This window comes from Elephantulus edwardii, unplaced genomic scaffold, assembly GCF_000299155.1.
Source record: "Elephantulus edwardii isolate Elephantulus edwardi_28Jun2011 unplaced genomic scaffold, EleEdw1.0 scaffold00096, whole genome shotgun sequence".
Lineage (NCBI taxonomy): Eukaryota > Metazoa > Chordata > Mammalia > Macroscelidea > Macroscelididae > Elephantulus > Elephantulus edwardii.
The window spans coordinates 11,336,019-11,348,487 of NW_006399846.1; the positions used below are offsets into that span (position 1 = coordinate 11,336,019).

The 12,469-nt window shown below is 42.4% G+C and overlaps 1 protein-coding gene across 1 annotated transcript in view; it reads left to right on the top strand.

The window, feature by feature from the left end:
- SLC6A13 (solute carrier family 6 (neurotransmitter transporter), member 13) overlaps positions 1–12,469 on the top strand; it is a 77,530-nt gene that overhangs the window by 31,059 nt on the left and 34,002 nt on the right. The window contains exons 3-5 of the mRNA XM_006891329.1: positions 3,035–3,169; positions 5,419–5,559; positions 11,937–12,021. Of these exons, the coding sequence (XP_006891391.1) occupies positions 3,035–3,169; positions 5,419–5,559; positions 11,937–12,021 (361 nt within the window). The remainder of the gene's footprint in view (positions 1–3,034; positions 3,170–5,418; positions 5,560–11,936; positions 12,022–12,469) is intronic.

A 12,469-nucleotide genomic window follows, 5' to 3' on the forward strand; every position in this document is an offset into this window, starting at 1 on the left:
AGGGTGGAGGGACAGCGCAGGAGGGGAAGGCCCTCTATGAGGTGGATTGATTCAGTGACTGGGATAATTGGGATGGGAGTGTCAGAGACCGTGTGATTGGCACAGGACAGAGCAGAGTTTAGCGCTGTTGTACATAGGGTCGCTATGAGTCGCAAGTGACTCAACGGCACATAACAACAACAATTTGTCAACTATTAATTTAAAAACTGATGTCAGTGTCAATGGATTCATTTAACTGCTGATCATAAGGTATATTTTCCTATTTCTCCACTTGCCTGGAAATTTTTGATTGGATGCCAGACATTGGGATTTTGCTTTATTGGTTGTTGATAGTTTTTTGTAGTTCTACAAATATTCTTGAGCTTTGTTCTGGTTGTTGTTATTGTTATGTGCCATCAAATGGCTTGTGACTCATAGCAACCCCATGTGCAACACATCTGAACCCTGCTCTATCCTGAGCCACTTTTATTTTCTCTGACTCACCTACTCTCATTACCCCAGTCACTGAGTCAATCCATCTCATCCAAGATCTTCCTCTTTTGTGCTGTCCCTCCAAACTTCCAAGCTTGATGTCCCACTCCGAGGACTTGTCCCTCCTAACCACGTGCCCAAAATATGTGAGACAGAGCTTCAAAATGCTTGCCTCATGTACACCCATGTTTATTGTGGTTTTGTTCACAATAGCAAAGAGCTGAAAACAATCCAAGTGCCCATCAACAAATGAATGGATAGAGAAGTTTTCGTATATTCACACAATGGAATTCTATGCAGCATTGACATACAAGGACCTCATGAAATATTATACAAAATAAGTGATCCTGGAGGACATTATGCTGAGTGAAATATCTCCGTCACAAAGGGACAAATACTGCATAGGCCCACTGTTGTAAAATGGGACTGACATCCGGGTTGAGGGAAGACAGAGAAGGAGGGGATGAATGATGTATACTGCATTGAAAAAGATGAGGGAGAGAACTGTTTAAAAGGGCTATGTGATTATTATTATTGTCATTACAGGAGTCCAGAATGATGGCTGCATGGTGGAGTGGACTTGGGGGAAGGGCTTGCATAACAATGAAAGAGTTTTTCTTTTACTTTTCAAGAAGAAGAGTGAATTTTGGGGAGAGGGTGGGTAGGGAGAAAAGTGCAACAATGAATGACTGGAAACACTAAGTCTCTGTAATCTTTCATTAAAACTAATTAAAAAAAAATTCTTGCCTCCAAGGAGCAGCCTGGTTTCACCCTCTCCTAGACAGATCTGTTTGTTCTCTTATCAGTCCATGATGTAGGTCAATACTACTACTAATGATGCTGGGGTTTTTTTTTTTTTGTTAATCTCTCTTTTAAGATTTGTTAAACAAAATCAAAATAGTATTCTGTCTGAAGTTAATTATTCCCCACTACTGAGGCAATGCTCCTCGATGTACTTTACCCAATGTCCTTTCAATCTTAATGTGAATCAGTCTGGCTGGTAGGAATAAGTCCTTTCCCTAGTGCTAGGTGAACACCAGTCACCTTTACTCTTGGTCTTTTTTGATTGTTTTCCCTTGTCTTGGGTAGTTTTCTGACACATATACTCTGACCAGTGCCCCGCTGAGGGCTTGAAGGGGACCTTGTGAAGATGGCTGAGAATTCCTTTGTGGTGCAGCTCTCTAGCCTCCAGTGCTCTGTTCTGAGGACCCTTCTTCTGTCCTTTGCCAGCAGTGGAAGTACATGGTGGAGAAAGACCCAGCGTTTCAAGTGTGGGTTGATTTTCCTCAGTCAGTGATTGTGAAAACAGAAGCAAAAAGGTTTCTAAAGGGGTATTTTATTTCAGTCTCCTAGAATCTCCTAAGTGACATTAAGGGGAATCAGTTCCTTGAAAACAGTGATACACTGTGGACTGTGTAATGCTCTTGGGCATTCATTATTTAAGGGGATTCAAGGGACTCTTCGCTATTGGTTCAAGTCTTATGTTACTTAGGCTGTTATGGTTTGAATTGTACCCATCTAAAATAGGTATTGGGGTGCCAATTCCTATACCTGTGGATGTAATGCTGCTGGAGAATTGAGTTTTCTTCGTGATGTTGAATAAATAAATAAAGTTATTATTAATGTGGGGTGTGTCTTAAACCTAATAATTCTGAGTAATATAAAAAGATAGCATAGACACAGAAAGGAGTCCTAGTGGCATAGCACGTGATGTATTGGCCTGCTAATAGAAATATTGGCCATCTGAATCCACTAGTTGCTCTGCAGAAGAAAGAATCACGTCCTATGATTTGCAGCCTCAGAACCCAATGGACGTTGCTATGAGTTGGAATTAACTAGCCAGTAGTGAGTTTTAAACATAGAGACAAAGAAACACAAGCAAGACAAAGAGAGATGCCTGGTAGAACCAGCACCCTGATTCGGACTTCTAGCCTTTTAAGGTGTGAGAAAATCACTTTCAGCTCATTAATACTACTCGATTGTGGTATTACTACTTCAGTGGCACTAAGAAACAAAGTACTGAAGAGCAACAATGTCAGTCTGAAGACTAAAGTGCGCCTGATACAGGCCATGGTCTTTGCAATTACTTTCTATGTGTCAGAAAGCTGGACAATGACTAGGACATGTTGCAAAGTGGGATCATCTTTGGAGATGGATGTCATGCGTGGGAGGGTGGAGGGACAGTGCAGGAGAGGAAGTCCTTTGATGAGATGGGTTGATTCAGTGACTGGGGTAATGGGTGTAGATATGTCAGAAACAGTGAGGTTGGCACAGGATAGAGCAGGGTTCAGGACTGTCGCTATGAGTGTAGGCGACCAGACGGCACATAACAAGAAGAGACAAGGACAGGCTATAGTTGATATTTGCTGATAAGCAAAACTTTGTAGATGCAGGCTGAAACTTCATAATGGAATAGATAGAGGTCTTTGCTGTGATTCAGACATCCACATTGATGGCCCCTTGCAGACTCTGACCCACAGCTTTGGATAGTAGTAGGAAGAGGTAAATGTGGACCCTGAACACAATAGTACCAAGTAATGGACAGCCTGTTTCTCGCCCACAGGTGCTTTCTTCATCCCCTACCTCATCTTCCTCTTTACCTGCGGCATTCCTGTCTTCCTCCTGGAGACGGCCCTGGGCCAGTATACTAGCCAAGGAGGTGTCACAGCCTGGAGGAAGATCTGTCCCATCTTTGAGGGTGAGTAACTTTCGACCTGATTCCACGGTAGGAGTGAGCCCTGGTGGTGATAAGTCTTATTTGGAATGACTAGTTTATTAGCAACAGTGCTGAGGTTGCAGCAAGATTCTATGTCTCTATTCTGAACCCTTCTCTTAGGTAACATAATATACTAGTCCATGAGGAGATGGGCAAAGGGATGGAAACAGAGATATGGACAAAGGCTTGAGTTCAAATAAGAAGTATGAGAAGATATCATATAATGCTCCACTCTCACAGGACTCTGATGGACAGCATAGGGTGGCGTAGCATTTTTATGTCTATTAACATAGGCATATACACTCCTTCCCTTCATCCTCCTTTCCCTCGGTCATGCCTAATCCCAGGCAACAGCTAATATCTTCTCCATTGCTAGTATTTTGCCTTTTTGAGGGTGTTATAGAAATGGAATTAGATCATACAGTCTGTAACTTTTAATTGCTTTTCCTTTCAAAATGCTTTTGGGATAGATCCCTTTTCAATCCTGAGTAACATAATTGTAAATAATAGTAAATAATAGTAAGCTCTGGTGGCCTAGTGGCAAGAAGTTGTGCTGCAATCCCGAAGGCATGCAGTTTGAATCCCACCAGCTGTTCTGTAGGGGAAGGATGGGCAGTTTCCTCCCGTTGGATTAACTACCTCTGAAAATCCACTGAAGGGTCAGCTATGGGTAGGTTCAGACTCCATGGTACACAACAATAACATAATTCCATAATATGTAATAATATGAATGTATCACACTATTTGCTTAATCATTCAACCCACTGAAGGACATTTAGGTTGTTCCCAGTTTTTGTTGCTTTATTTAAAATATTTCTTTTTCTATATAGAATTTATATGTCTACTAATATAGACTAGGCACAGTTTCTGCCCTCTGTCTTTCAGTTTGTGCTTGTTTTCATTTTGTTTAAAATAATTGGGGGTCCATGAGTGGCATAAACAACTAAGCACTCAATTATCAGGCAAAAACATTGAGTGTTTGAGCCCACCCAGTGGTGCCGCAGAAGATAAGCCTGATGATCTTCTTTCTAAAGGTCACAGCCATGAACTCCTTATGGAGTGGTTTTGCTCTGCACACCTGCGCTGTCATGAGTTGGAATTGACCCAGTGTCAACTAACAACAGCCACAAGAACACTATACGCATCTAATGATCACACAAAATGCCATCACGTGGGCATGTCTTAATCTACTTAGCAGTGCTTTCTTACTGGGGCTTTTTTTCGTATTTTCAATTATTTATAAGCGACAAATTCTATCATACTTATTTATTCATATAGCTTTCCCCTTCCTTTTTTTATGGTGGTGGTGGGGAGAATGTGTGTGTGTGTGTGATTTTCCCAAATTAGAATAACAAAATCATATATATAGATAATCAAGTTATTAAATTGTCCTCTGGAAGTGTTACATTGACAATGTCACTAGGCATGACAGATCTCTCTTCTCTCATCTTTGTCAGTTTGAGTTCTATCAGTGCCTGCTGGACCTGTTTGCACAGTGGAATGGCCTGGGTATTTAAAAACTGTACTGATGCCTGTGTAGGGTTGGGCTACTAACCAGAAGGTCATCAGTGGAAGAAAGATGAAGTAATTTTCTATTGTTAAGATTTATAGCCTTAGGGTTTTGAAGGTTTGGCCTAGATATGGAAATTTTAAAATTCTCTCCAGGTAATCCTAATATGCAGACAAGTTTGGAAACTACTGAGCTGCATAATTCATAAACTGTATTGCAAGGGTTGTAGATCAGAACAGTATTTCATTAATTATGTCATTTTGTACACCTATAATTATTAGGGATAATGATTTTTTAAATGCTTCTTCACTATTTGTGTTTTCTCTTTATGAATTGTTTGTTCCTGGTCTTGACTGACTTGTGTTTATAGATTTCAGAAATAGATCAGACTAATTCCAGAGCACAGTAACTATAGCTCTGTTAGAGTTAGTCTTGCACATTTCTAATATCACTTTGAATCACTGAGTTTTCAGTGTCTCACACAGATGAATGTGCATCACGAGATAGTGGGAGGGATGTCTGTGTGGTGGGTTTCTGGGGCTCTCTCTAGTAGCACATTCCTGAGAACTGAGGTGGAGAGAAGAGAGGCAGGTCCTAGAGCCAGTACTGTCTGTCTGAGGACATTGATGGTGGAGCATAGACCATCTCCTAAACAAGGACAGGAAGCGTGTGAGAAATCTGGCCACTGTTCCTAGCCCAATTCTGCAGTTTCCTCCCACAGGTATCGGCTATGCCTCCCAGGTGATCGTCATCCTCCTCAACTTCTACTACATCATCGTCCTGGCCTGGGCCCTCTTCTACCTCTTCAGCAGCTTCACCATTGACCTTCCCTGGGGAAGCTGCCACCATGAGTGGAATACAGGTACGACCATCTCCGAAGGGTCCATGTCCTCACCCTGCTTGGCCACAGAAACTGGGTGCGGGATGGCGTTTGTCTATCAGGCAAACCTCAGTCTTAGCTCAATATGCTAGAAACCTGCCAAGTAAATGATAGAGAGATGATTTTGCATAAACTCATGTCTTGTTAACTCTTGCCATTGAATGGATTCCAACTCATACCTCCCCTCTAGGACAGAGAAATGCCCCACTGGGTTCCCAAAGCTATAAGCCTTAAAGGAAGCAGATTACCTTGTCTTTTGCCAGGGAGCAGCTGATAGGTTTGAGTTTCCAGCCTTTGGGTTAACATCCCAACACTGTACCCACTATGCCACCAGAGCCCTTATCCATAGGTAGAGCAGTTAGAATTCCAATATACATTTTGAGTGCTCATATTTCAAGGCACCACACAAGACTACAACAGGTTACTCTCTTAAGAAGCGCTATGGCAGCAGAACCCCTGAGTCTAATGTTTTGAAAGTAACAACCAAGTAAAAAAATAAGTGGGTCAGTGCTGTCCAAAAGGACTTTCTATGGTGCTGGAAATGTTTTCTCTGCTGTATCACACGGCCGCTACTAGCCACATGTGGCTGTTGAATGCTTTCGATATGTCTAGTGCATCCGAGAAAGAATTTTTCTCTTTATGTAATTTCAATAGCTGTCTGTGACTAATGGCTACCCTATAGCCACTCAGGATTCTTCATGCAGGTGGAGAAATTATTGGATGTGTTCTTGTCCACATTCCTGTGGTTTTGAACTGGAGTGTAAACGCATTGCCATGGAATCTGTTGTGATTCATAGCAACCTTGTAGGACAGAGCAGAACTACCCCAAGACTCGAGATAGGGACCCCAACGCTGCAGTCCATGAAAGCAGACTGCGACACCTTTCTTCCATGAAGCGGCCGATGGCCCACCTTCCTGTCAGCATTTACCCATTCCAGCACCTGGGCTCCTGAACTTGGGTATGTTGTTGTTGTTATGTGCCGTCGAGTCACCTGCGACCGAATTCTACAGGATGCATCACCTTTGAACTTGGGTATAGCGATGGTTAATTCATTCTTCACCAAATAAGTTACTCAGTTCTGAAGTGGAATTTGAATTCTTTACTTGACAGTGAAAAATAGTTATGCAATGTTTAGCCTGGCATTCCAGGTCTTTTCTGACCTGGTTCCTGCTTATTCCTCACACTTCTTTTATTATTCCCAGTTCTTCATTTATGCTCCCTTTCCCAGAATTCCTTTGCCACTCTCACCTGCCATTTCTGTCCAGCTACCATATTTTAAGTGAGAAGTCAGATCTTGGTACCATGCCCTGACACCTTAAGCTTGTATCTTCTCAGCTGTCACTGCGAGTACCTGCCCTGACCTGCCCTGGCTCTCTTATGGCACTTTATTTATTAGTTCAGGTTACCTTGTCAATAAATTCCTGAGGCAAAAAGGGAAGTTATCTCTTTAACCTTTGTGTCTGGCAAAGTATCTGCTATATCATAAACTATATTTTTTGAGTGTATTAAGTTTTTAAAATCAGTATTATCCAGTTGTTTTCTTATATGTACCATATGTATGAGTATACACACACACACACACACACACACACACACAGGGGTGTGCCCATGTGTGTGCTCATATATAAAATGTGTATGTATTGGTACACATACATGCGTGAGTATGCTCTGAAATCTCCCTTAACAACTAACTTGTCAGACCATGAAAATCTTTGCAGATCTCAGTGGAGTTTCTCTTATTTAAAAAAGTATGGTTAGGGCCTAAGGCATTCGCTTTGGGGCATTCTTAGACCTGAGTGCCTTTGGGTTGATTGCACATCTCAGACAATTCTGAGGCAAGTTCCTGACTGGAATCTTATGTTGTTGGCATTTTGATATCTCCCCTTCTGAGTTTCCTTTTCTCAAAGTCTAGGACCAGTCCTTGAAGAAAAACATCGTTCTTGGACAGCACAGGAGAGAAAGACCCAGGATGAGATGGATTGACATAGTGACTGAAGAAATGGGATTGGTCTGTCAGAGACAATGAGATTGGCTCAAGACAGGGCAGGGTTCAGAGATATTGTGCATAGGGTTGCAGGCAAATAGAGACTGCTCATAACAACAACAACATCAACATCTAGAAAAATATAGAACAGGCTGCCCTTATCATGAGAAATGCTTTTCTGAGTGGGCTGAAGCAACACTTGACAATCATTCAGTCACTCAACAGAGAGTAATTGAGTGCCTACTGCACGCCAGGCTCTGTCCTAAGGACTGAGGAGGTAGTGCCTGCCGATTGCTATTGATTCTGATTCATGGCGGCCCTAGCATGTAGAACAGAACTGCTCTACAGGCTGTAACCTTTTACAGGAAGTTCTGGAAGCATAGTCTGTAGCCTCTTGCACTGCTAACATGAAGACATGCTTCTGCAGTGGTTTGAGTCCATCAGAGGCTCCTTGGGAGACAAGTCTCCTCCCCTTAAGACTTTCACCCTGGAAACTCAGTGGAGGGTCACTATGAGTCAGAACTGACTCAAGGCAATGAACAACAGCAAAAGTAAAACCATTGCAAGGAGGTTGCCAGGACTATCTTTCAAATTGCTTCTGAGTGGGCTTGACCTACCAACCTGTTAGTTAGTAGTTGAACACTGCAGTGTTTACACCTCCCACTTCCACCCACTAAGGGAACTGAGGATACTGTAGAAACAAGGATCCTTGTCCTCGCAGAGCTTACTGTCTAGTAGGGGAGACAGACTAGAAGCCAAATACATGAGTAAAATGGATCATTTAATCCAACAGAACTACTCCAGAGGATTTCTAGGCTGGTGGCCTAGTGGCAAGAAGCTGTGCTCCAATCCCAAAGGCACATGGTTCGAGGCCACCAGCTGCTCTGCAGGAGAAGGATGGGCAATCTCCTTCCATGTGATTAACTGCTTCTGAAAACCCACTGGAGGGTCAGCTATGGGTCAGTTCTGATCTAAGGTACACAACAACAACAGCATAATACTTACAGGAGGGAGCTCTGATAGCCTAGTGGCAAGAAGCTGTGCTGTAATCCCAAAGGCACGTGCTTCAAATCCACTAGTTGTTCTTCAGGAGAAGGATAGCAATCTGCTATGTGATTTTTTTTGCCTCTGAAAACCTTCTGGAGGGTCATCTGACTCCATGACACACAACAACCATCATTACAGAAGCAGATCACTAGGTGTTTATCTTATGATGGGAAGAGACAATGAAGAAAGCAGGATTTTGAAAGCATTTGAAAAGTAAAATCTATATAATTTATAGCCCTGGGTTCTAGCCTTCATTTTTATTTATAAGCCATAATAGGCTAGTTTTAAAAAGATAACTTTCTTCATATGTACAATGGGGGAAAGAGTATCTGTTTTAATATTTCCCAGGATTATGACACAAAAATAATACATAGAAGGATGTGAACAGCCTTTGTGAAACTCCAGAGTTATAATAAATAATTATAATCCACAATTTACTGAGAATTTTAACACTGTTTTGTTTTTATTTCACACTTTAAAATCCAGGTTACTAAATAAATATGGAAAACATTTCATTGTATTTGACTTCAGTAACTTGTTTTGTCTTTTTTAAAAATTGTAAATATATATAACACAAAATGTTTGTCAGTGTAACAGTTTTTTACCCCTTTACTTTGGTGCAGTTGGTTGACACTGTTCATCATTTAATTTTGTGCAGTCATTACCACTATCCTTTTCCAAATTGTTCCACTACCGTTATCAGAAATTCAGTGTCCTCTAAGCAATAACTCCTCTACATTCGATTTTTAAAGCTTAATCTTCCTATTCATGTGTAAGGTGCCCTGGTGGCATAGCGTGTAATGTATCACTCACTCACTCACTCATTTCTATCTACTTGGAACCAATTCTAGCTGACCCTCCAAGGGGTTTCCAAGGCTATAAATTGCACAGGAGGGGACGGCCCGTCTTTTCCTTACAGAACCATTGGTAGATTTGAACAGACAGAGGTGTGGCCATTGGTTGGCAGCATGACTCCCTCTGGACTACAGCACCAGGACTCCCTGTGTAATGAATGTTGTATGTGCCATCAAGTCGGAACCAGCTCAGAGCTGGCCTTCTAGTGGGTTTTCAGAGGCAGTAAATCACACAAAGAGGAGACTGTCCATCCTTCTCCTGCAGAGAGGCTGGTGAATGTGAACCACATGCCTTCGGGATTGCCATCCAGTTTCTTACCACTAGGCCACTCGAGCTCCCTGTGTATACATCCTGCACAATGTATTGTTGTTATTGTGTACCACAGTCGGAACTGACCCCCAGCAGGTTTTCAGAGGCAGTTAATTGCATAGGAGGAGGCTGCCCATTCTTCTCCTGTGGAGTGGCTGGTGGCCTCATATTGCATGCCTTTGAAATTGCAGCACAACTTCTTGCCACTAGGACATGAGAGCTCCCTCCTAAAGACTTACAGCCTCAGAAACTGGTAGAGGATTGCTATGTGTAGGGACTGACTCCCTGACAGTGCTTTTGGTTATCACTCTCGCAGGATGGATATTATTATTACCTACATTTCAAAAATGAAGGAAGTGAAACTTAGAACACCGAGATTTAACTTACTCAAGGCCACAGCAAACCGAGGAGTTAAGATTCAAACCAGATGGATCATTTCCCTGGGAGGCATTACTATCATCTCTTCAGGGCTGTGACTTTATACTGGACAGTTACCTAGAGATGTCTGTACATTTTGCAGAAGATGACATATAAAGCCTCTTTGCTCATGTCATTCGATCAAGCCAAAAAGTAAGAAGGCTTCTTGCTGTTGAGTTAGAACTCACTCATAACTGACTCTCTAGCAGATTATGGGAGGCTGTAAATTGTATGGGAGAAGACTGCCCTCCTTCTCTGGTGGAGTCACTGATGGATTTGAATATCCTGCCCCTGGAATGGATGTGTGATTCCTTACCCACCAGGCTACTAACACGTCTAAATAAGAATATGTACCAAAAAATGTATAAAACTAATTGTTATCCTGTATGTCAATAGAGTTGTGCTCCATGGGGTTTTTGGAAATTTCTTCTCAAGTGTTTCTGGGTGGACTTGCATGAATCTCCAACCTTTCATTTACCTGCTTTTGCACATTACCTGAAGGGCCCCATGTCTGGAAAAGTAGAGGCTCGGCAAAGAGAGGAAGACTCCTAATGAGATAGATCGGCACAGTAACTGTAACAGTGGGCTTACGCACGAAGGAGCTGGATTGGGTATGATTTCTCTCTGTTGTACACAGGGTTGCTACGAGACAGAACTGATTAGGTGACAGCAACAGAAACTCCAAAAGGATGGTATAGTGTGTTTTGTGTTACACTGCTAATGAAATGCCAGCAGTTTGAATCCAACAGCAGCTCTAAGGGATAAAGATGGTAGCTTCCTCTTGGAAAGAGGGAATGTGATGGTGAGTTGGAACCAGTCCAGTAGCCTTGGTTTGGTCACCCCAAGCCATTTCTAGAACTGACTAAGAGTATGTGGTAGAAGGTGAGATGGGATGGTTGAAGTCATCATATATATGAGGGGTTGTTACAGATAATTTTGCCTCTGTTCCTTCCAGACATCTTATTTCCCATCCTCCTAAATTTTTCACTGCATTTCTTTCACTCAGTCACTGACATCAAGTCAGTTTTCCAAGGTTGTAAATCTTAATGGGAGTAAATGGGCTATTCTCCGTAACAGCTGGTAGATTTGAACCTCTAAACTCTCCCTGTTGTTGTTATGTGTTGTTGAGTTGCCTGTGATTCATAGTACAACAGCTCTGAAGCCTGCCGTGTCTCATTGACTCTGAAGCACTTACCCCCAGTGCCCTAGTTACTGTGTCAATCTATCTCATCTGGGATCTTCCTCTCCTGCACTGTCCCTCCACCCTTCCAAGCATGATATCCTTCTCCAAGGACCGATCCCTCCTAGCCACGTGCTCAAAGTTTATGAGACAGAGCTTAAAAACCCTAGCCTCCAAGGAGAAACTTGGTTTCACCCTCTCCAAGACAGACTGATTTGTTTTCTTGGCAGTCCATAGTATGTTCAATACTCTTCTCCAGTACCTCAGCTCAAAGGCATTGATTCTTCTTCTGTCATCCTTAGTCATTGTCCAGGTCTTGGATGCATAGCAAGTGATTGCGAAGACCATGGCCTGGTGCACCTTAGTCTCTAGACATCTGGCACTGTTGCTTTTTAGTACTCTGGAGAGGTCCCTGACAGCAGTTTTTCCCAATGCAATTTGTCTTTTGATATCCTGACTGCTAGTGCCAAGAATGCTGATTGTGGAGCCGAGTAAGAACTCTCTCCCTAGCCATGACAAATGTTGGCTAATGATCTTTCTCTGTTTTTCCCTGTACCCACGGACAGAACACTGTGTGGAGTTCCAGAGGACCAATAACTCCCTGAATGTGACCTCTGAGAATGCCACCTCTCCTGTCATCGAGTTCTGGGAGTAAGTGAGGTCCTTGTCCATCTCAGCGTGGACTCTGTGTTTGAAAGAAGAGCGTGAGAATGGATTCATACAGTGGTCACTCTCAATGGGCAGCAAGGGGAGAACTTTCATTCCTTCTGGTGGCCCTGTTTATGGCTTGTTTTTTTTGTGTGTGCCTGTATTTGTGGTCAGTGAAAGACTGGTTTCAGAGGTGAGAGTTTTATTTTTCTCCTCAGGCTGTGCCCATGGGATCCACATCTCAATTCTTCTCTTCAGCTGCATATACATTGCCACTTATTCCCAAAATATTGATATTCACCCGGAGTGGGGTTCCCGATATCAAAGCATCCAACACCCTGGTTAAGAATTTAGGATTTTGGATGAATTATGTTTACTGCACTGACGTCTATAGGGGAGAGAATAGTTTAAAAGTATTATATTTTAGGGCATTATGTTTATCATAAGAGTA